This window comes from Schistocerca nitens, chromosome 1 (assembly GCF_023898315.1).
Source record: "Schistocerca nitens isolate TAMUIC-IGC-003100 chromosome 1, iqSchNite1.1, whole genome shotgun sequence".
Taxonomy (NCBI): domain Eukaryota; kingdom Metazoa; phylum Arthropoda; class Insecta; order Orthoptera; family Acrididae; genus Schistocerca; species Schistocerca nitens.
This window is the reverse complement of record NC_064614.1, coordinates 589985313-590011094: the sequence shown is the minus strand read 5'-3', so window position 1 is coordinate 590011094 and position 25782 is coordinate 589985313. Positions and strand designations below refer to the sequence as shown.

Genomic DNA, 25782 nt, shown 5'->3' with positions numbered 1-25782 from the left:
TAGAAAATTGTAGTGAAATGCAGGAAGATCTGCAGCGGATAGGCACTTGGTGCAGGGAGTGGCAACTGTCCCTTAACATAGACAAATGTAATGTATTGCGAATACATAGAAAGAAGGATCCTTTATTGTATGATTATATGATAGTGGAACAAATACTGGTAGCAGTTACTTCTGTAAAATATCTAGAAGTATGCGTGCGGAAGGATTTGAAGTGGAATGATCATATAAAATTAATTGTTGGTAAGGCGGGTACCAGGTTGAGATTCATTGGGAGAGTGCTTAGAAAATGTAGTCCATCAACAAAGGAGGTGACTTACAAAACACTCGTTCGACCTATACCTGAGTATTGCTCATCAGTGTGGGATCCGTACCAGATCAAGTTGACCGAGGAGATAGAGAAGATCCAAAGAAGAGCGGCGCGTTTCGTCACAGGGTTATTTGGTAACCGGGATAGCGTTATGGAGATGTTTAATAAACTCAAGTGGCAGACTCTGCAAGAGAGGCGCTCTGCATCGCGGTGTAGCTTGCTCGCCAGGTTTCGAGAGGGTGCGTTTCTGGATGAGGTATCGAATATATTGCTTCCCCCTACTTATACCTCCTGAGGAGATCACGAATGTAAAATTAGAGAGATTAGAGCACGCATGGAGGCTTTCAGACAGTCGTTCTTCCCGCGAACCATACGCGACTGGAACAGGAAAGGGAGGTAATGGCAGTGGCACGTAAAGTAGATGTAGATGAAATGTGTGGCGGCCCCGGTATTTAAAATGCAGAGGTCGAACTGGGATACGAAAGTTCAACATCTCTGCCTTGGCAAGTAAGCATGGTGTCACCCCACAAGGTGTTATGGGCATTAAAATCTCCCATAAGTAGGGAAGGTTTAGGGAGTTGATCAATCAGTGCAGCTAATACATTCAAGGGTGCTGCACCATCTGGACGAAGATATACATTACAGACAGTTATTTCCTGTGTTGTCCGTATTCTGACAGCCACAGATTCAAGAGGGGTTTGAAGGGGCACAGTTTCACTACAGACCGAGTTTAGGATGTAAACGCAAACTCCACCTGACACTTGATCACAGTCACTACGGTTCCTGTAATATCCCTTATAGCCGCTGAGACCAGGGGTCCGCATTGCCGGGAACCAGGTTTCCTGGAGGGCAATGCCGAAAGCAGGTGTAAAGGTTAACAGTAGCTGTAGCTCAGCCAGGTGGTGGAAAAAACCACCGCATTTCCATTAGAAAGTGACATCATCGTGGAACTCTGAAGGCATGGAACAGTCAATGAGGCAGTTTACACCTCAGGGTCACCTGCTGCGACTGACGTTTTGCCTGAGCAGTCTATATCCATTGTGTCTGAGGGTCCGGCAAGATCCAGGTCCTCAGCGGACGCCAGAATTTCCACCCGATCCTGAGACGCAGAGCTTGTAGGTAGCGGTGGTGTGGTTGCCACTGCAAGTTCCTTGTTCTTGGGGGTCTTCTTTTTGAATTTCTTGTGCTGTTCCTTGGGTTTCCCTGGCTGGAAGGACTTCACTGAATCTGTCTCGGGAGTGAGGATGAGCATGAAGCCCTGTAGCCATGGAGGGCAGGGGTCCGCATTTCCGGCATCCAGGTTTCCTGCAGGCCAATGCAGAAAGCAGGTGTAAAGCTTAACAGTTGCTGTTGCTCAGCCAGGCGGTGGAAAAAACTGCCGCAATTCCACTGGAGGATAATGTTATCGTGAGGCTAGGAAACCATGAACTGCGCTAGGAGGCAGGCTCTGCCTCAGGGTCACTTGTTGCCACCGATTGATTATTTGTAACTATTTCTATGGTGGATGAGGCATCAGTGAGATCCAGATCCGCAGGGGACGCCAAGACCTCCCACCGCATCCTCAGATGCAGGACTGAGAGGGAGTGGTAGTGTTGGGGCCACCAGAGGGTCCTGCCTCTTAGCAGACTAATTCTTAGTTTGCTTGCTCTCTCGCTTCTCTTTGGCGGTTTGCTGAGAAGATTTGTCCGAAGCAGCTTCAGGCACCTTATTGGCTTGGAATATCAATGGGCGAAGTAAACTCATTTTTTTTGTGTGTCTGTTTCTCTCAACAAGCCTAAAATAACACTTTAATGGTGCTGAGCATGTGAAGTGTGGCTCATCAGAAAAGCATTAAACAATAACAGCAATGATGACAGAAGTTTGTTATTAAGCAGATGTCCGCATTTATGTTTATGGTTTAACCACTTAGCTGCTGTGATGTTTTCGATTTAATTCACATTCATCAATTTTTGCTTTTTTGTGGGCGAGCACAAAGGATGATCTCTCAAAAATGCACCTTCTGAATGTATAATTTGTGCTTGTAGCATGTCAGAAAATGGTTTCATTACCTTGTACACAGATATGAATTTCAATTTTTTCTGAGTTTTTGCTTGCTGTTACACATCTGTGATTTTTTAAGAACCGATGAATTGATTACCACAAATGGTTGTATAAATATTTTACTGTACATTTAATTTCCTACACTTAGAGAGATTTTATACAAAGTATTGGAGAAGAATGCAATCATATATGCCAATTACATGTGTTTTTGCTCGTATTTTGAAAGGGGTTTAACATTTTCCTCAATTGTGTGTTTTTTTAACATTTTCCTCAATTCTGTGTATTTTTTTAAAATGCAGACTGCATAAAATCGTAAAATAGGGTGTTTTATATATAAAAGGGGGAGCATGGGGCACTCCTCTCTCTCTCTCTCTCTCTCTCTCTCACCTTCATAATCAGTGTTTTCATCACTTTCATGTCTACCATCTTGCATATTCAGCAGCTCCTCATTACTTTTCCAATACTCTGAAGCTTTCACACACTTAAGCAAATGAATTAAACACGTCTTCTACAGAGTTGGAGACAGTATGCACTGTTCACTACAGCAAACAGAATAGTAATGTTTTCAGAACTTGTACTGCATTTGTCACTGGTGTGACGGGTAGATAACGAGAAAGTGCATTTGATCATGGTTAAACAGGGTGCCCAGCATAGACACACCACATCCGATGTTATGCAGGTACTACACTTTCCATGTGCCATTAGGTTAAGGATGTAGTGCAAGTGCCTATAGAAACAGCTGGAAGGTGAAAGTGGTTTTTTGACTTATCTTTCTTAAAGTACTGTACCATCAACACAGCAAAGGATAAACCAATATGAGAAGTCTTCCACATTCATCGCAATACCTCCACCCATATTGCTGTCACACTTCTCGGGAAGTGTATACTCTCCTTAAAGTGAGAGCTGAGTGTGACGTGTACAGGGTAATTCAGGAGGAATGTCACATAGTTTAAGAGATGAATCTACATGTTAAAATAAAAATAAATAAATAAATAAATAAATAAAAAAATAAAAAATAAAATAAAATAAAAACTTTGAACAAGTGGCTGATTTTCAGTCAGAATGAATATGAAGACAAGTGTGAACATTACTTACCGAAAAGCAGTGTAGGGTTGTGGTGTACACAATAATGGTGTGACAGATTACTGACCCACACAAAAAAATTGATTCAAATGGCTCTGAGCACTACGGGACTTAACATCTGAGGTCATCAGTCCCCTATAACTTACAACTACTCAAACCTAACTAACCTAAGGACAGCACACACATCCATGCGCGAGGCAGGATTCGAACCTGCGACCATAGCAGTCGCGCGGTTCCCGACTGAAACGCCTAGAACCGCTTGGCCACATCGGCCGGCGACCCATACAAAAGGTGTGAAGCATTTCTCCAACAGATGGCAGCACTGTAATGCCACACCTAGGCAACAGCGGCAAGAATACATAGAGTACGATCATAGGTTGGATCACTGAGCAGTCGTGAGGCTTTGTACGCACTGTATGCGAACAATGTTTAATTGGTTAAGTTCATTGTGTCTGTGAATACCAACATGTCGCATAATATTCACCCATGCAGAATACGCAGACATGTTGTTTGTGTATGGGTACTGTAATGGCAGTGCCCTTGGGGCTAGACAGAATACCAGAGATGTTTCCCTGATTGACAAACCCCCAGTTCCAAGGTATTTCCTAGGGTTTTTAGAACATTAAGTGAATTCAACACTATCCGGTGTACACAACAGAATGTAAGACCATCCAGTCAGTTGAGGAAAGGCTAGACATTATTGTAATGGTATAATGGAGTCCCACAAGTACTGGGCGCCTTAGTCATCAGATCGATATTCCACAAGCGCGCGTGTGGAATACGTTACATTCCAGCGGCTTGTACGCATTCCATGAGCAGCTGATGTAACATCTGCATCCAGGTGACTCAGTAAGCAGCCGAAAATTTTGTGAATGGGTGAGCATATGCAGTACACTTTATTTACAGACGAAGCTACATTTACAAGCAATGGTATTAAGAACACTCGCAATTCTCATAATGGGCTATAGAGAACCCACATGACACTAGGGAAACAAGATTCCAAGTTAGGTTCTCGGTGAATATATGGAGTGGTACGATCGATGATCTTGTAATAGGCCTGTCAAATTGCAGGAGAGCTGCAGCATATGCAAATTTCCTGACAGGAGATCTACCTGCATTTTTGGAAGATGTGACATTAGAGCAACAATGGCAAATGTATCTGCAAAATGATGGCTCACCGATCCAGTGTACCAGTCGAGTATCCCAATATCTGAATAATACATTTTCTGAACGGCGTATTGGCCACGGCCGACTCATTACCTGCCCTGCCAGATCACCTGATCCACTCCATTATACTTTTGTTTATGGAATTAGTTAAAGAGGGATGTGTGAAGAACTTGTTGGTTGCATTACCAATGCTGTTGTGGGCATTAAAGCCAACTAAGATGATGATCGATATGCAACACCCTCCAATGCATTGACAAGTGCATTGTGTGGGTGGCGGCCTATTTCAACACCTCTTCTTGCACGGATCAGTCATACATCCCATCATTATTCTGTTCACCATAGTGCCTATACAGCATTTCAGTAATATTCTCTCTTGTCTTCATTATCATTCATGGATGTGAGTAGTCATCAAACTGCTCCAGTTCCATAATGACTGAAAAATCAGACACATGTTCATAGGACTTTCTCAGTTTATTTTCACATGTAGAATAACCACACAAATTATGTGACATTCCTCCTAAATCACTCTGTATCTAGTCTCTAGAAACAGAGATTTCCTGTATGGACGGAGGCATTCTCATGAATGAGAAAGCTTTGTTTAAATGGTTGGTTTTGCCATGTGCTGTGTTAATGGTGCAATTATCAAGGAGAGAAGATGAGGGGTACAAGGTCAGTTATAAAGAGTTTCAAGCACCTTGCAGCTGTTAAGAATCATGGCTTTCTGTGGAGCTACCTCACCTCACCTTCCCCTCCCTTCCCTTCCCTTCCTAGTTTGTTTTCACTCAGGTGTGTGTAGCAAAGTACTCGAGTTTCATCTCAAGTGATGAGGCAGTTAAAAAATGCATCCCTTTCATCTACAAACACTGACCCGGACATTTTAAGTTGTTCAGTTAAAGGTCAAGGTGGCATGGTTCCTACGTGATAATGATATGGCAGTTCCCATAATTTAATCCAACTGACAAGCATTTCCGGAAACCCCCCTTCAGCTAGATCACAAATAATAATATTTTTTTTTTTGTAATATTTATCCACAGGTGATGATGATGTCTCATTTTACAACTCATTTATGGTGCTCTTTGAACTCCTTTTGCTAAGCAAGCATGTAATACTAAAAGTTTTTCATGACCTAACAAAATCTGATAATGGCATGGTGTGCAGTATTCCAGACTTGTTGCCCAGACACTGTGAGCAGAGACCAAACTAGGTGGCACCGTTGTTAGCACACTGTACTTGCATCCCGGAGGGCGACGATTCAAACACGTGCCTGGCCATCCTGATTTAGGTTTTCCGTGATTTCCCTAAATTAGTTCTGGCAAATGCTGGGATGGTTCCTTCGAAAGGGCTTGGCCAATTTCCTACCCCATCCTTTCCTAATCTGATGCGACCGATGACCTTGCTTTTTGGGGCCCTCCCCCCAAATCCACCTACAAACCATGAGCCTACCAACCATGAGCAGTAAGGGCTTATGAAGGTCAACTGATTGTCATCCCCACTTATATTACAACCGCCCCCCTCTTCCCCCCAGTTTTTAACAGAAGTTACCATTCCCCCTAATCAAGAATAACTGTTCAGAACACAACATTATTTTAAATTTTATGTGTCATCATACTATTTTATCTGCTATCATACTAATGCTTGTTCCCTGGAAGCTGTCACTGGGATCGCATGTTCATTCTAGTGCATTTTTCTGTCCTACAATGGTGTGCACTGCTGACAAAAATTACATCTAACACCCATAGGATACTCTATTTCACTTTCTACATTTCAAAGAAAGCTCACTCCAAATTTCTCTGTCGCTTTCATACATGCAGGTAGACACTTTACTGCAAGTACCACAAGATGAAGGCATTCTCACAGAATCAAGACTGTTACATGGCACACATTACTGAAATTCCTCTCATGCCTTTAGCCTAATTTTCTCCTCGGAATTAAAGGTTTCCCAGTACGATGGTCAGGTGATTTCTGTGAGGCTGTTGTCAGTATGCCTAACCATTCAATGAGTTTGGAAAGATCTCCAATATCATAATACCTGAGTATCTCAATGAGAATACTGTGAGCTACACAGTTAAATGCTTCAGCAAGTCACAGAAAGTAATAACTGGCAATACCATATCATTTAAATTTTGTACATTCTGAATGGTGAAGAGAAAAATAGCATGTTCCGACAATAGACCATTTGAAATCTAAGCCGAGATTGACTTAATGTCTTATTTTGAGAGAAGGGTGATATTGTTTCTGCATGTGTAATATTTCTAGTACCTTTGAGAAGCTGGTAAGTAGTGAGAATGGTTGGCTATGATTAATATCTGTCTTACAACCTTTTCTACCAAACATCATGTAAAGTCACTGAGTTACTGTTGTTCTGCACTGTAACGTAAGCCTCAAACTCTTTATCATCCTTCCTTACTTATCCAGACAATTTCAGAGTAATAGGAAACCCTTCGTTATATTTCTGTCGCACATACTGAACAGCCTGCTGCTCCAAATCAAGAAACATATTTTATTTAGTCCACTGAAAACTTGGCATGTGGAACTGTTGTTCTTTGAATTATTCTTCATTAGACATCACCTACGAATACTCACTATTGTGACAGCAAATTTTCTTTCTGCAGCAAAGTTGTTTGTGGTCTCTCCTTCATGACTCACCGCCAACTTAATATTACCACTGTACTGCCTGTGTGAAGAAACTGTAATCCACCAACTTGTAGACCCATGTGTCTCAATGAGGTCATGGTTGTGGTTTCTGTCTATTATCCATTGTTGCTATTTACTGGTCTTACAGAAATGACAATCTAAATGGAAAGACAAGAGTATGTTCTCCTCTTGGCTTCCTGTTACTTAAATGGCATAAATAGGACCAGTTTGGGCCAACTGTGCACTTCATAAGATGTTGGTAACCTAAATATCAACAGTGCTGTGGAGTAGTAAAAAATTCTACGCAACATTATTGTGCAAAAATATGGACCATCTATGCCCTACAGGCTGCTTTATCACCAGCTGAAGCTCATGTTTCACTTTGTTGTGCCATTTACAAATGACCCGCACAAACACATTTAACTTATAAATAATTTGTCTCTTGTACAAATGCGCACTTTTGTTGACCATTTGACTGTAAAGTTGGTTCAGTTCTGACTTCATTGCGCATAGGGAAACTGCCATTTAAGCACGGTAGATGTTCATAAAAAGCCGGGTACACGGAAGACATTCCCATGGTTGTCACTGCAACATTTGCTCCTTGCTCACCATTCCCTCCCCATAGTGAACCTGGTGCTCGGCCAAGTTGGTGCCACTGCTTCCACTCCCAGTCCACGGAAATCATGAAATTAAATTTGTGTGTGATCTCAGCTACCAAAGCTTCATCTGCAAATGTAAAATAATCGTTGTATGAAGCTGTTACTCAATACCACAAATATTGAATTCAGCTGCAATAGCATAATCTGTGAATGCATGATGACCATGTATTTTCTGAATGATGGATTCAGGCAAAAAGCCTTGTCTTGTACAAAGGTAAAAAAAGTATGTTGGCTACCTGATTGCTGTCATCTATTATTTGCTTGCTTTCTTACAAAACCAAGACCTTACGTTAATAGGAGTACAAAGCACTCTGCTGAATTTCAATGTGAGTGAGTTTGCAACACACTGGGCACTATACATTTATCGAAAGCAATTTTATAAACAAGTTCAGCAACGGTTTGTGATCATTCAGAGAACTGTTTGATTTATAGAGGTGGTTGTTGGCAGCATCTGTATTTCGAAGAGCACAAAGTACTAACTGACTTCATCAACAATTAGAAAGCATTCATTAACAAACTACCTACGAGCATCTCTTTCCTACTCTTGTACATAATTCTGATACAATCATAAAGGTCAGCCTACTTTTCTTCAGTTGACAACTACAACTCTAAGCATTTTTTTCTATTTCTTACTGATAGCTATTTTATGTTTATTATCAATTAGCCTAAGTGCAAGCCAATAGACACTTTTGGGATTTGTACATGTTAGCTGAGAATACAAGTGAATGTTCTTGAACTAGTATTCCGAATTTAGGTTCATAGATGTGATGCACTTCGTAAGCAAAAAGCCAAAAACCCCACAAAATTTGTAACTGATTACAAAACCATACAATGCAGCAATTTTAGTATGTGCAACAATGTGATAAAGATCTGTATCCACATAAGTTAAAAATGCTCAGAAATCAGTTTGAGAGTATTGCTCATTGTACCACACCAAATAAATTTGCAAGCAGTTTTGAAATAATCTGTTCCACAGTTTATTCCACCACAGTGTTTTTTTAGCTTGAAAATGATCTATAAGACAACTTCTGATCCCATTAGAAGTGTGGGCTGCCAGTTATGGTCCTACAGCACATTAAGCTTCACAATGTTGAAGAGGGGAGAAAATCAACACATTCCAGCCTAATTTACAGGTATCTGCTACAACAATGCGTAACTATCTCAATTTGTGGAAGTATTCCAACAACTGGGGTGTTCTCTGGATCAAAGCATAACTGCAATCCCAATCAGTCAGCAATTCTTACATACTACATCATCATATCATATATTCTGAAACAACAATATTTCATTCAAATTTGACTGAAATTTACCCCGTGTATGAGAGTCTGAAATGAATAAAAAAAAAATATTTAAAACTTTTGTTGCTCTGTGACTATATCTCAATATACACGGTCCTGTCACATTAATGTGACCACCTGTCAAAGGTCTGAGTAACCAACTTTTGGAATGTGGAACACTGCCAAGACATGCAGGGCGTCAGTGAGGTCCTGGAAGTTATTGTCAGGAATCCTAAGCAATGCCGACTCCAGTGCCATGGACAGCCACTCTAGGTTTCTTGGTTGAGGATTCAACACGCGAACAGCCAGACTGAGGTTGTCCTATGGTAAACTCATCCTGGTGTTCTTTGGGCCATGAAAAAATTTACTGTGAGCTGTATGACAAGCTGCATTATGTGCTGCTAGATGTCGTCGTGGTAAGGAAAAACAAACTGCAAGCGGACATGGGTAAGGTCCATAAGGGTAGATGCATACTTGTGCTGATTCAATGTGCTTTCCAAAATGGCGAGATCACCCAGGGAACCCCATGAAAACATTCCCCAGACCATAATGCTTCTTCCTCTGGTACAGACCCTTCACATGATCTTGCAAGATAAATTCTTTCACATTTTCCCTGCTGCTGGAGTAAAAACCATGAATTGTCTGAAAAAGTCAGGAGCATGAACCAGGTGCCTGCTGCAGAGGCCCATATGCAGCAATGTTCACTGAACAATCACTGGTGGTACAGTGTTGGCAGTAGTTCATGTGGTTGGTCAGTTCCTCACCAGTCGGACATCCATTCACTCAAACACAACTCCACAGCCGTCGTTTAACCCTGTCATCTATGGCCTGTGGTGCACCACAGCTGCCTCTGCATCAGTTTTGGATAGCGACATTTTGCCATACACGATATACTTCAACCACAGTGCCATGCCAAACAGTTTACAGGCTTAGCTGTTTCAAAAATGCTTCCTCCCTTGGTCCAAAAGACAATGATCATGCCCTTTGGACATCAGGTAAATCAACCCGCTTCTGCATTACGACAAAGACTACATTATTTTCTGTGTCCGACATGCTTCATATACCCTCCACTGCCATCTGTTTTGTGCGAGTGGTTATTAGACGATAATGTCAGACATAGGTGATGATCACATTAACCAGACTGGATCATGTATTTCAGTTAAGTCATTGTGGAGAACACCTCAATTGCTCTTTGTATAGTATTCTCATACTAATAGTAACACAAATGAAATGGGAGCATTTCAACGTGATTACTTTTTACAACTACAAAGTATATTTCAGTGTGAAGCACTGCTTTGTGCAATAATCACAGTTTGGTGGCCAAGAGCAAAGTGGACCACCCTGTGGTACAGAATGCAGTTGAACACAGCATGCTCGATTTCAATGACTGCTTCACAACCCGAGCCATCCAGATCCTCCACTCCATCACCAGTTATTCAGAACTGTGCAGAAGAGCCTTATCCTTACAACACATTCTTCGCTCCCGAAATTCTCCTGCCCTATTACCTCCACACCCTCCACTCAACAGTTTTCAACCCCTGTCCTATCACCTCCTCCTTAGTCTTGTCCCCTCACCCTCTTTGTATGCTGCCCTGTCTTTCCCCTTCCCCGCTCCTCTCATCTCATCCCCCCCCCCCCCCCCGGCCTCCTGACACTGCATCTGTTGGCAGTCGAGCTCCTGTACTGTATGCCGGACATTATCTTCTCTTCCCCCACCTGTACCCTGCTATCCATTGTCAGCCCCCCCCCCCCCCCCAAGATTGCTGCTTCCATTGTATCATTCTATGTGACAGTTGCATTCCAGCTTCCAGCTGGAGGTGGCTGTCATCTGTGCACGTGCGCAACTGCAACTCAACGAAGCTTCTTTACGGCAAGTAGCATCTATTTTTCCCTCATATTGTTGGTATTCCAACCCGGAGAAAACAAGAAATCTCTCTGAAAACTGCTGAAGGTATATTTGATGCAAACAATTTGTAGACAAAAGGATCAGGCAGAAGTACTGACTGGAATATCTGAAAGGAGGAGGGCGGGGTAAAGAGTGAGGTGTGAAAAGTAGATACTACAAATTAACAGTTATCAGAAGAAGATAACTATAACAGTTTATATTTAACAAGTTCCCTATGAACTACTACTTACTCTGCACCTTACACCCTACACCTTAAAATGGGTAGAGTGCCAAAATTTTTTTCAAAACAGCTCTTCCTCTGGTCACTATATCTCTACTTTGACTATCTCCATACTAACAGCTGCCACATGCTGCCTGAAGATTAAAGCTGACATCGTACTTTACCACTACAGCTATCATCTCACAATACAGCAGCATAACGACAGAGAGAATGAAAACTTAAGAGCTGTGACGATTCCAGACTTCAATTTACAGTGTACTTGGCCAGTCAAGCACAATATTTAGTTTTAACCAACTGAGTTGGCATATGTGCAGTATGTCCCTATGTCAAAGTCAGTGGTTTTCAAACTTTCTGGGTCCATGCCTCCACTGACCTGAGCATAATCACCTGCAGCTCCTTTTCACACAACATCAGTCTTTCAGGTGTGGAATAAATAGAAGTAAATTTCAAAACAAATGAATAATAATAATAATTTCATTATTAACAACTGTTGATGTAAGTTATTTTAATTAATTTATAATGTTCTTACATCTTATTGTTGCAACAAAATCAATAGCTTAACAAATGACTATTGTTCTTCAGTGGTAAGCACTAATGGAAGTTTTGTACTGAAAGGACCTCTGATCTAGTTCTGTTGACCAAATTGATCTGAAAATGCTTCAGAAAGTAAGTAGAGTTCAGTTAAATGATCCATGAATAAAGACTTAAAGTATTAAAGTACGGAAGTTCTTGTCTTCTAAAACTGTGTGACAAGCACAGAAAATGTAATGTACCTGCTTATTAGTCAACTTTTTCTTGCTGAAGTGTGATGTTTCTTGCTCTTCACTACACAGTAGGTGATTTACATTAAAAAAGAGGTTTGGAGTAGTCACTGCTTGTTTAGGAATTTCTTTTTAACAGCAGGAAAGTATCCTCATGGTTTGTTTACCAAACTACCATGATTTGACAACAAATGTGACTTCATTAAGAAATATGCCTACAGCTGCTAAGACTTTGAAATAATGACACAAACTGGTCATTCTTAATTTCCAACATTAGTACGTGTAAAACTGAAATTGAAGGAACTGCCATCATACTTCCAGCATTTCACCACTACACAATACATTTAAAAAGTTGTCTACACTGGAAGAGAGAGATGAATCATGAAAGACAGACAAAATAAAAAACAATCTCATCCGTCGAAATTAAACTCCAAACTAATTCTTACTGAATAAAAACAAATCAGTAAGGCAAAAAATATAACTACTATCTACTACACTGCATAGTAATTCCACTTGTCAGTTGTCACTAGAAGCACATATGTTGTTCCTGCCTGGGAACTATGATGGCCGTGCAGTTCTCGGCACTGCAGTCCGGAACCGCGAGACCGCTACGGTCGCAGGTTCGAATCTTGCCTCGGGCATGGATGTGTGTGATGTCCTTAGGTTAGTTAGGTTTAACTAGTTCTAAGTTCTAGGGGACTAATGACCTCAGAAGTTGAGTCCCATAGTGCTCAGAGCCATTTGAACCATTTTTGGGAACTATGATGCACAGTTTGAAAATCCCTGGTCTAATTTATTCTGAAAGAACTAAATGTGCTAAATCTACAGTCACATGGCAATGTATTATTTATAAATACCTCTTTTCCAGTGGGCACATGCTTGGCCAATTTGACCTTGGCAAAATTTCCTTTTCCAATGGTCTTGAGCAACTTGTACTTCCCAATATGTGGCTCATCGGCTGTACGGCTGCGCGATGATACACGACTCGCTGATGACGCACTCTCACCCGTCTAGAAAACACAATTTTCAAATAATTAGCTGTAGCCAGCTTATGCTTGAAAGGATCAGCTTAAAAACTACATTCCCATTACAGCTTTCAGAATAACTTTACAAACCTGCTAAATGTGAGCCAGGTACCTTATAAATGCTGCAAATTAAAGTAGCAGAACTACCACAAATTGAGACATTCATTTTCTTTTCATTATACATAGCTGTATTATTTTAATAAGAATAAAAGGTTAACATATTTTCATTATGTGGAACCGTTTAAAAATGAAGGTGAATGCAAAAGAAACACAAAATATTTCCTTTTAATGTAATAATGGAGCACTTACATTTGTGCAAATGACTATGAGGGAGTGCAATGCTATTTATCAAATAAGTAGAGGTTTTCATACCTTAACTGTTTATCGTATTTTCTGAGGTGGAGAGTGGGGTTAAGCCAAGTATTTGCCTTAACAACTGCCTAAAAACCACTCCCAGGCTGGCCACAGTACCAGCGCAGTGGACACTTAACAGTAGCATAGATTTAATCCGGGTCTTTTTCACCTACCTGACTCACTAGCTATCATTCTATGCATTAAGCATTGTGAATAGGTATGTTACTGATAGCAAATAAATTCACAGTGTTTTAAATTATACAGTATGCACACATTCAGTGGCCAAATAGATAATTGTTTAAGTAATTACACTCCTTAGAGTCTGAAATTGAAACACATCAATAATGAACACACTGCTAAAAAATGAAATCTGAACCATTATTTTGAGAAGCATGTCTTTAAAATTGAAGTACAGATCAAGAAAATATACTAATACATTGATTTCTGCAGAGGTTCAAACAAACAATTTAATTTTAGATTTAATTTCCAATTCTTATGGCTGAAATACCCACACAATCTTCCAGCTATTAAGGTTTCACCATACTATGAATGTGGTTGTTATCCATAGATTTATTTATTACTATTTGAATTACGATGTATCAAATGACAGGCACTCTTTGGCAGAACTTTCAGCAGGGAAACATGCAGTTGTAGTACTATTCTTTTACTTTTTGGGTAGTGTGAGAAAGTATCTGACTACAAACTCAAGTATTCAGTATCAGTGCCCAGTGACAATTAATACATTGCCCCCCTCCCCTTCTCCTTCTTCTTCAGTTAACTTTTGATCTTTGGCATTGCTTTATGTACGTGAAATTAATAAAGGTTTGGCAAATGCATTTGTCTACTAGGTTTAAACCCAACAGAAGTAATTTATACTTGAAGACACAATAGAAACATCACCAACTGCAATAACAAAAAATTTATCAGTGTGGAAGTTACATAATACATATAACTGATGTATATGGTCCAACTGTTAGAAATGTGCATGCGCCTGAAAACTCTTTGACCTGCACTCCTGTGTCACAAAAGAAACTAAATGCAAATTAATCATCTACAGGACAGCTACTACAGCATGGTGTTGTCTTCTGTTCCGTTGTATTATCACTATAGTGCCAAAGGGGCCAATAACCAAAGACAATAATGGACAACACTTGTGGTCAATAAATTAACTGTTACAAACTGTTTTCATGATGAGTGTGGTTCCTTAGTGAAAAGTGTTTAATTTATACAATGGAATGTCTAAAACTACAAGCAAATTTATGCATAAAAATTGGACTGCAACTAAATTTTTATGTATGTGATCTGAAACATAGTATTTTTAGTTCAGTGAATGAATATTTCAAATGGAAGGCTGTCACTGCCTCTGAAGAGGGTAGTTTAAGAATGTTTACAAAAATGCTGCAATGGAAGTCCATTTTGAAATAAATATTTACTCCAACTTCTGTTTTATTAAGCTTTATTTTCCTATCTGATGCTCCTTTCTAATATCCTCTTTTCTGAATCTATCTGCACTATTTATGCCTTTGATAACTCTTAACAATTTCATTTCTGCACTCTGAATGAGTGTTTCCTGTTTCTAGTGTAAAACCCATGACTATCTTTCATATGGCAATTCAAGGGATTATGTTATTTTTTCCTAATTTATGTTTTTTTAACATGTTTTAATTTTTAGGTGGCACCTGATAGTATAATATATCGTGTCAGACTGGTTAACTAATTGTGTATATTATTATTATTATTATTATTATTAGTTGTAAGTTGAGTCAAAGCTAAGGTATGAGGGCATACTGAAAAGTAATTCCTCCAAATTTTTTATGTGAAAACTCTTAAAAGCTTTTAAATAAAACAAATTTTAATTAACATTCTACTTCTTTATTTTTCTCCTTGTCTAAAAGCATCTGATGCTGAACTGTAGCGCTTAACATGATGGTGTGAAACCTAACTATCTCTGTGCTTGAGAAACAGCGTGCTTTACTTGAGTTCTGGATTCGAAGAGTTCATCCGCACATGGAACATCCTCTCCTTCAGCATGACAATGTCACACCATGCACAAGCACTGTGACAGCTGCAACAATGTGACACACTGAGTTCACTGTCATTCATCATGCACTTCACAGTCCACATTTGGTGCCAATTCAATTTTCATCTGTTTCCAAAACTTTAGGAACACATTCAAGGACTTCACTTTGATACTAATGAAGTGGTGCAAGCAGCGGCGGGGTTGTGGCTCCATCAACAAAGTCAAACATTCCGCAATGACTATGTATCAACAAACTGGTCTCACGAAAAAAATGTGTTTGTTGTCAAGGTGACTACACTGACAAATAAATATGTAAACATCAAGAATAAAGACACAGAATGTTAACAATGTCTCTTTTATTTAAAAAGCTTTAAGAGTTTCCATGTAAATTCAGCGGCACTACTTTTCAACACGCCCTTGTAGTTAAAGTCATTACCTTGTCTACTGCTTTTTTAAAATTCATGTGAACAGAAGTTTTGCCTTAAAAATAATTATTGTAATATCACAAGTTGATGTTTTCATATTATATAAGTACTTATTTTATTAAAGCTAATTTATTCCTTCTTGACCTTTCTCTTTTCTGAAAATCGAGATGACATCGTCAGCATTAACTAGTGTATTAAACAATCTTGATTCATTCAGCTGGATACTTGTGTTAATCACACAAACATATCTACATACACCATCACCAATAAATATTAAACATTTATGCCATTAACTGCATCTATACCACACACCTTTGTTTGCTGATTTTAGACCTGTGGATTTTGCAACAACATTAGAAAATGGCCAAACTAAGTTACTTGATTACCATCATATCAAAACATTTTACTGTCACTACTTTTAGAATCCTATGCATTTGTGGCAAATTTTAGTAACACAGGCACAGTAACGTGCCTGTATCTAAAAGAAATAAATAGAAGTGTATAGTATGTCGATCATATCTTTTTTATTTCTCAATAATTATTATAAACAGAGTAAAAAATAACAGAGCATTTATAGTACTTATAAAACAACAAGTTGATTGTAGATTAGTTTCTTATGCCAATGATGGAACATTAAATTTACATCAGCTTTTTGAAAAGCAGGACAACTTAAATGAGAAACACAGCTTTCATAGACAGAGATATTTGACAATACTCTTAGAGAGAAACTATGGACTATACCCATTATATTAGCAATTTCAAATACTTTATAATCTTATTGTAAAGGAGAGAGAGATATACACATCTATAAAACATAGCCATACACAAATCTATAAACAGAACTGTTATGCAACTAGATATGCTCCTGGGAAATATACAGGCTGAAGTATTATCTACTAATGAAAACACACACACACACACACACACACACACACACACACACACACACACACACACACACACAGAAAGAAAGAGAGAGAGAGAGAGAGAGAGAGAGAGAGAGAGAGAGAGAGAGAGAGAGGGGCAAAGGAGGGACAGGAGAAAACTCACCACAGTACTGAGATGCAAACAGGGATCTCGTCTACTGTCAACCCACATAACACACATGGCAGCTGACTGTTCTGCTTGTAACAAGAAAGAAGCCCTACTGTAGGCAAAGTGGATCAGTTGGGCAGCCACACAACAAGTGTTCCCCCACTACACATGACGCAATGTTGCCAAATGCAGTGACTCAGCATTTCTGTTGAGCACATCACTCTGATCAGCTTTCCACCCACTCATATTACGTAAAGACATTATCAGAAAAGTAATTTGAATTTCCATGTATTTTTAATCCACTGTTTCCCCCCCCGTAAAGATGGTTGTTAATAGTGAAGCAAGAGAGAATAAAGTGCCTCCTTCAGACTATTTCCCTATCATTCCACACTCTTAACAGTGAGAGGAAAAATTAACACTTATATTTTTCTGCATAAGCTCGGATTTCTCTTATTTTATTGTAATGATCATTTCCATCCTATGTAGGTGGGTGCCAACGATTTACTTTCACATTCAGAGGAGGAAGTTGGCACTTGAAATTTTGTGAAAAGGTCTTGCTGCAAGAATAACAAATTTTTTTTATCGACTGCCACACCAATTCATTTATCATATCTGTGGCACTCCCCCCTATTTCACAATAATACAAAACGAGTTTCCTCCTGGGAACTTTTCTGATGTCCTCCATCAGTCATATCTGATAATGATCCCATACCACACAGCAATACTCTAGCACAGGATGGACAAACATAGTGTAGCTCGTTTCTTTAGTATGCCTGCTGCAGCTCCTAAGTTCTACCAATAAAACACAGTTTCTGGCTTGCCTTGCTCACAACATTATTTTCGTGCTCATTCCAGATTAAGGTGTTTGTAAATAATGTAATTCCTAGATATTTAGTTGAATTGACAGCCTTTGGATTTGTGATTTATTGTGTAACAAATTCAATGCATTTCTTTTAGTACTCATTTATATGACCTGACTGACACTTTTTGCACCTTACGGACATTGTGTTTACGTCATTATGCAATTGGTTTTGCACTTCTGATGAGTTTATTAAACAGTAAATGACAGCATCACCTGCAAACAATCTAAGAGGGCTGCTCAGATTGCCTCCTACACTGTTAACACAGACTATGAACAACAGAGGACCTATAACGCTTCCTTGGGGAATAAGAGATATCACCTCTGTTTTACTCAATGACTTTTTGTTGATTACTAAGTCATGTGACCTTTCTAATGGGAAATACTGAAAGATGTCGCTTACCTGAATGGTACACCCTAGGCATGTACTTTGATCAGAAGTCTCTTGTGAGGAATGGTATCGAAAACCTTCTGGAAATCTAGAAATGTGTAATCAATTTGAGATGCTCTGTAGATAGCATCCATTACTTCGTGTGAATAAAAAGCTAGTTGTGTTTCACAAGAACAGTATTTTCTGAATCTCTGCTGACTATCTGTCAATAAACCATTATGTTCGAGACAATTCACAATGTTTGAACACAGTACACGTTCCAAAATGTTACTGCAAATAAATGCCAGTGATATAGGTCCGCAATTCAGCAGATTACTTCTGTTTCCATTCTTGAGTATTATGTAACTGTGGAACATTCCAGTCTTTAGGTATGGATCTTTCATTGATTCAGTAGCTGTACGTGATCTGAAAGGAATCTAACTGGCATACTATCTCTGTCAGAAAACTTTACAGGGTGTATACGGGGACAACGAAAAAAATTCCCGGATTTCCTGGTTAAAAATGCCATTTCTCCCGGGGTGACAGTACACTTTTTCCATGTTAAGTGACTGTATATTTTTCTTCGGAACTGTAAAACTTATCAATCCATTGAATCGTTATGGTTCTACACCGGTTTAGAATTTCCCGGCAATTTACAAAACGAAACTTGCGAGGGGAAAACACGTTTTCGAAAGATATGTGATGTGCAGCAACATGTAGGCTGCATATTTTAGTATGACGAAAGTACGAATTCAAATTCCACGAAATACCGCGTGTCACTTTCCGAAGTATTGAAATCGAGATTGCGATGTGCAGCCAGTCATAGCTCATGTCACGTGACCTCGCCAGCCGATGGCGGATATTCAGAGCATAGGACACGATGTATTCAGCCAATAGCAATATCATTGTTCAGTAGCGCGACCACTCAAACAGGAAAAGTTAACGGTTTAAAGTAATATACATGGTGCTGTTACAAGAAAACCAAAACTTTCACATGTAATATTGGTCTCGAACATTAATAAGCTGCAAGAGAATCTAAGTTTCCACATATAATGTTGATCTTTTTTGCGCATGTTACACTTTAAGATACATCACGCAAATGCGCCAGTAAAATTTTTAATAACGACATAAATGTCTCATCATTTGGGCTCGAAATTTTTCTAATAGTCGACCACAAAGAGTTGATTTTTAAATGAGTCAAACGCTCTGTAATAAAGGAATTCATCGTAACTTTTCGCACACAGTTTATCTTGCGTAAAAGAAAATTTACTTTGGAAGCAACGCTTTTCAAACCACCAGTCGCAATATTTTCCCACGACTGTTAGAAATACGTTCGTTTCAGCAGTTGCCACACAGCGCCAGATAACAGGCGCCACCGCGCTTGCGCAACTACGACGACGGAGGAAGCCTGCATGTTCGTACGTGTAAAACATTAAAATATCTTCTATCATAATAGAAATAAGACATCAGAGCATCGGAATTTCGTGAACCATACTAAAATGCATAATTTGGCTTAAAGTGCACATTCCTATGTCCAGATTCGGATGTAAATTTTCTTTGATTACCAGTACTGTGTTATCTCATGTTTGGTATTTTATTATGGCATAATGCCATACGTGCTAGAAGATGAAAAAGTGCACATGCAGCGAACGGTTGAAGCTAGCCAATGGTGTGGAATTAAATACTTCGTTTCCAATAAATGGACTGCCTCAGCGGAAAAGATTAGTAAAAGCCAAATTTAAGCCAAATTTCTTTAGCAAACCAACAAAAATAACTTCACTGTTCTGGAAAGCGATTAATTCTTGATTGTCAGAAAGGTGGAAATAAAATAAAAACTGAAACTAATAACTTATTTTAGCCTTCCGCAATTATGTGAATGTATTTTAATTCACTTGACAGCTCCCGGCCACAGAAATGTTTTGATTTCATTTGACGTGAGAGCAATAAACGAAGGGGAAACAGTAAAATCAATAAACGTAAATACGGGTCAAGTGGAGACTACCCACCTCCCCACTGCAACATAGACTACTCTGTGTATCAGTCCCGGATCTACGATATTTCCGAACCGGGGCAAGACTAGATAGTGCCCCCCTCCCCCTACCTCCAGCGTTTGAGGTACGGCGCCAAAAATTAATTCGACTTTTCAAAAAATTGTTCATTTTCAGCGCACATCTTTCTGAAGGGTCTGATACTTAAAAAACATATGTCTGAGGAAACGTAAGGTATGTCATTTGGTCGTAAGTGTGCCAAAGTGCAGTGCCACGCATCTTCACACAGCATCCTTCTGTCGCACATCACTATTTCGCTCTGTCGAATTCAAATGTGTATATCTTTTAGTTGATGACATCAAACTATATCCAAGACAGTAGAAATTAAAATGTCCTGTGGTGCCTCTCTCGCTCCCACTCGGCCGTTTTGACATCTTGTCCCTCTTAAAAAAAGAAACTTGCAATTAATAATGGATGGGATTACTTGTAACCGAGAGAACAAGAACTCCAGAAAATCTGCACACTATTGCTTATTAACTAATAACTTGCTGTTATATGTGACATTAAATTAAACATAGCATACATAAAACCAGTAAAGACAAGAGACAAGCAAGACAGCATACATTTCTCCAATCCTTAAGTCTAGCAAATTTGTCTACCTAACATTGCTACGGCTTTACATGGTGTGCTTTCCTTTCTGTGAAAGAACCTATTACCTCATCAAAGTTCGTCAAACGTTTTGCTACACGGAAAAACGAAATGTCGTTGTCTAATACTGAAAAAGCTGTTAATACAAATAGTATCATAGACTGGTGTGGTTTCTCGATCTGATTAAGTGTATTTTGTCACTGTGTGATAGATAAAACGAAATAGGCCTGTCTAATATTGCAGAAGTTGTAATACACACCAAATAAACGAGACTGTTTTGGAACAAATGGTCATTTTCACGAAGTTAGAATATCAAATGCCTATTAGGCCTAATACAAGCAAAAAGCTTTATGTTAGGAAATAGTTTCACATTTCATTCATATGCTCCTGCTTCTCATGCATGAAATTGAAAGGTAGTATATTTTTATACAAGTCTGGAATCGTCAAATTCTTCTATAATTTGTGTGATGTCCCCGTTACTTCTCCTTCCTCGTTCTAACAAGCAACCTTGTCATCACTAATTTTTGTAACTATTCCTGCCAGGGTCAAAACTTTTTCTCCGGTTAAGTTCACTAACCCCACCGGTTTGGTTATCCGGCGTTATTCTCCGGCTAAGCGTTATTACGTGTTCGTACAACGCGTTTTCCGCGCTACTCCCAGAATGGAACTTAAGCGTCTGCTAGCTGGGGTCTGCATAACTGGCCCTTATTAGTGTAGCGGTCTGGCTAAAAGCTTTGTCTAAATTTGATTTTCTAGGATACATCGAGAAGGTAACACGTATAATCTTTCTTACCTGTTATTCCTGTTAGTCGTTTATTTCCACTCTGGTAGTTTAATCTACGGCTTTCGCTAGTAATTATAACAACGCTGATTATTCGCAGACCCAGTCAACCTCATAAACAGCGGTTGGCGTTCAGTCGTTCGCCTTTATTCCGCTCAGCTCGTATAGCCCATTTATTTCTAGATACGACGGGGATTGCCCTGACAGAGACATCACGTACACTGTCCACGCATTCAAAAATCAACTTATGATTCATTCAGAAATCAACTTAGTTTTTTCATATTTTTGAACACATTCTAACAGGGATGCGTTTCAAAATCATATGAATGAACAATAGACCAACGTGCGCTGGATGCTAGGCGCTTTGTGAAACAAGGTGCCCCCCCCCCCCCTTCAAGAATATGAATTTGCCCAGCCATGTTTAGAGGTCTCTCATACTCTGTACAGCAGTGAACCCCCCCCCCCCCTCATCCAACCAATTTACCATTCATTTTAAGGGCTTCAGTTCCAATTCGAAAAATCCCGGTTGTCCAGGGTCGTGTACACCCTGCTTTAGTTTGTTAAATGATTAGAGAACTTGGCAATGCTTCACAATTGCTAAATATGTATGGGAATTGGATATACATCCTTACCACCTTCCGCCCTCCCCCCACCTCCTCTCTGTCCATCTGCTCCTCCCCGTCTTTCTGTTCATCTCTTCCTCCTCCCCTTCTCTCTGCCCACTACCTCCTCCTCCATATTTTTCTCCAACTCCTCCTCCACCACCTTTCCTCTGTCCTTTTCTCCTTCCCCCTCTCGATTCTCATCTATTAACCCTGCCCCCCCCCCCCCGGTTATCTTCAGCCATGTTTAGTATTATTGCCAATGAAACACTGATTGGAACTGAAGACCTTAAAATGAGTTGTAAATTGGTTGGGATAGGACGGAGGGGGTCACTGCTGTACAGAGTATGAGAAACCTCTCATGCTGCTGGATCTGTTACGATAGTAGCTTCAGTGATAGTATTTTGCATATTATAATCTGCAAACGGGTAGGATTGCGAAGTTTTGGATTATTCAGATTCCGTAGTAATACTCTAATCACAAGCTGATGTGTCATAAAGAGGGCTTACCTGTTTTCTGTTAAAACAAACTGTGACAAAGAAAACAAAGCCATACATTTTTGCAGCCGTGCACAGCATTTTCTTTCTCGCAGTCTATTGTAACATAAAATCTGTGCATAGTAGATTAAAAAATATACAGCATGTCAGTCTAAATGTAAGAACTCTTTGAGATTTTAGCTAACAATGTTTCCCCTTTACATATATACATATATATTTATACACGGTACAAAAATAATGTGGCCTACATCCTTCCGAATGCCTATCACATTATAGAGTAACAATTTCAAGTAAATCGGTCAAGAAATTTTCGAAATTTTTTTGCTAATAAAGTTTTCCCTTTGCGTTGTGTGTGTGTGTGTGCGCGCGCGCGCGAAGATATATGTAGCCTAGTCCTTCCAAACATTTATTAGAGTATCACGTAAAAATTTAAAGTAAATCAGTGAGGATATTTCAAGAGTTTTGTTAATAGTGGTTCTCATTTATATCTATATTAGTGCCATATAAACTGAAAAGAGATGTACCCTATGTCCCCCTGAATGTTTATTGGAGTATCGTGTACAAATCTAAAGTAAATCAGTAAGGAACTTTTCAAATTTTTGGTAACGTTAAACACTGACTTGTATTTATATAGTGGTATAGATTTACGCCATTTTGCTATACTACTTCTGAGTTAGTTTTGTTGGCAGCTGTTCTTGATTCGAATTCTGGAATATTTATTTCACATTCTTTGGTGAAGGAATTTCGGAATACTTTGTTAAAAAAAATGACTGAGCACTATGGGACTTAACATCTGTGGTTATCAGTCCCCTAGAACTTAGAACTACTTAAACCTAACTAACCTAAGGACATCACACACATCCATGCCCGAGGCAGGATTCGAACCTGCGACCGTGGCGGTCACGCGGTTCCAGACTGAAGCGCCTAGAACCGCACGGCCACACCGGCCGGCAAAACTTTGTTTCGTAACACAGTTTTAATGGTGCGGTTATCAGTAGTATTACCACTGGTATGACACAGAGAAGATACTATCTCTTGTCACTGGCGTATTTTACATATGACCAGAATCTATTTGGGTTTTCTGTCAGATTCGAGAGGTTTCCACTGTGAAAGCTACAAAAACATTTCGCACTTAAGTCCGCACAAAGATTCAAGCTGCAGTAAAATATCCGCAATCTTGGAGAATTTATGTCCTTTTAAACTTAGCATTTTGGTTTTGTTGCTTCTGCAACAGTTTCCTGGCCTGTTTAGTGTACCATGGAGATCAGTATCCTCTTTTACTAATTTATTCGGTATAAATCTCTCAACTGCCGCTGATACTATTTCTTTGCAGTCAAGCGTCATCTGGCCTACACTTACATTGTTAGTTTGGAAGGAAGGAATGGAGACAAGCCAATTTTTATCTGCTTTTAGAAATAGATATATGTTGCCCACTCAGGAAGAGGTGGAGGGGGGAAAATACTACATTGGGGAGAGGGGGCATACTACGTTCAGGGGGGAAGGGGGGGGGGCGTAGAGGGAGAGAGAGAGAGAGACGTGCTAAAAGATCTCAAGCAAACACCTCGCACTGGGGACACTCCCGATGGATTTTCCTCTTCATGAATGGTATTGCAATTGGTCGCAGTGATGCACTGGCGCAACATCACATCTACTCTAAGTAAATCTGATAAGTTTGCTGTGCGCTTTGGTAACTGCACGCAGAAGAGTGGTAGTGGTGGTGGTGCATGTGAAACGTAGAATTTACTTTTCTAATGCTACCTCCGTGCTGAACTACAGATTCCAAAGGCAAACAGATTATGCCATGTGCAGTTCAGGAGTTCATATTGATCGGGAGTAGGCACGTAGGAGGTTGTTTTACTGGGGCACTGGGTCGCGCGCATGTCGTAGCAGCAGCAAACGAATGCGCTGTTGCAGTTCCAAACAAAACAATGCTTAAAACTATACTAAAGAGTAGACATATATTCAAAAGTTTTATATCTATTTCTGCAGATCTTCCCTGTAATCTGACGATCTCACTGGTGTAATGTTACGGAATCTAACATCGAGGCTCTGCTCTCGAAAACGGCAGAAATGTGGCTCAATGCTCAGTTGGATAAATTTACGTTGCGATGTATCCAAAATCTGGAGACTTACTTGCCCAGAATCAAACTGATTTACTGCAGCTTCTTCGGGTCAGTTATGATTTCTCCGCTGAATCGTAAAGCGCGGTGCTGAACAATAATGACTACTAACGTAATATGAATTCTTCCTCGCAACACATCTGACAGAACGAACTAGCACTTTGAAATTCCTTTTTCTCTGTGTACAACGCATTAACCAGAAGTGATTAAAAAGGTCACTGAAGTGTCGAAAATAACTTTTTCTGCGTCAAGTGTGTAACGTCCAAATTACCTTGTGTGCGTCTCGTTCTAACAAAATTAGAAAATAAATAAATTAATCAATTAAACTAGACAGCGTTGTAATAGTATAACGTATTCATCTGATTACTGAATTACTTTATTTTACTAGTTTGATGTACCATGTTTCGTCAAAGTTTTAAATTCACTTTTCTCAGAAATAATTTTTGGGCTTAAAACACATCACGCACCGAAGACAGAATCGATCAACTATATGTATGTAGGGTGGTCTTTTGTCCGTAACTCCAACCAGAATTATGCAGTCTACCAGTAATACAATTAATGGTTAGTAGGATTGCAGCATCTTTCTGGGCACTCATTAATTCGCCACTATGTGACAACTCAATTACATAGGTTTACAATACGCTGCCAGCGATAGAAGGCAGAAAGGTGCCAAGTGTACCAATCCTATACCTTTCCCTACACAGACATCACATTTACAAATTACGTACTTCTAAGTCCTTGTTTACAGGAACGAATTTTACACATTAGCTGACGATAACTACAAATAAATATTCATTTAATAAGCTGAAAATAACTCCACTATTGAAACAGGAGAACAATGAAGTTATTTTGCCTGCTCACAGAAAAGAACTATACAATAACTGCTGGGGAGGTATAGTCACAGTCGGTAAACTGAAAAGCGAGCAGCGCTCTCGGCGGGGATGTTGCCTTTCCCATACGAATCCTGCATGTGTCGTACAGGACTATTGCAAAGGAATTCGCTC

At 39.6% G+C, this 25782-nt stretch overlaps 1 protein-coding gene across 12 annotated transcripts in view; it reads right to left on the bottom strand.

Annotated features, from left to right (window-relative positions):
- Positions 1-25782, bottom strand: part of LOC126255653 (serine/threonine-protein kinase MARK2) — a 301860-nt gene that overhangs the window by 152194 nt on the left and 123884 nt on the right. For 11 of the 12 annotated variants that reach the window (XM_049955420.1, XM_049955424.1, XM_049955426.1 and 8 more), the window contains one exon: positions 12912-13064. In XM_049955420.1, coding sequence (XP_049811377.1) covers positions 12912-13064 — 153 coding nt within the window. Of the gene's footprint in view, positions 1-12911; positions 13065-16928; positions 17001-25782 lie in introns of those variants that run through there. The other variant, XM_049955425.1, reaches the window with a different exon arrangement.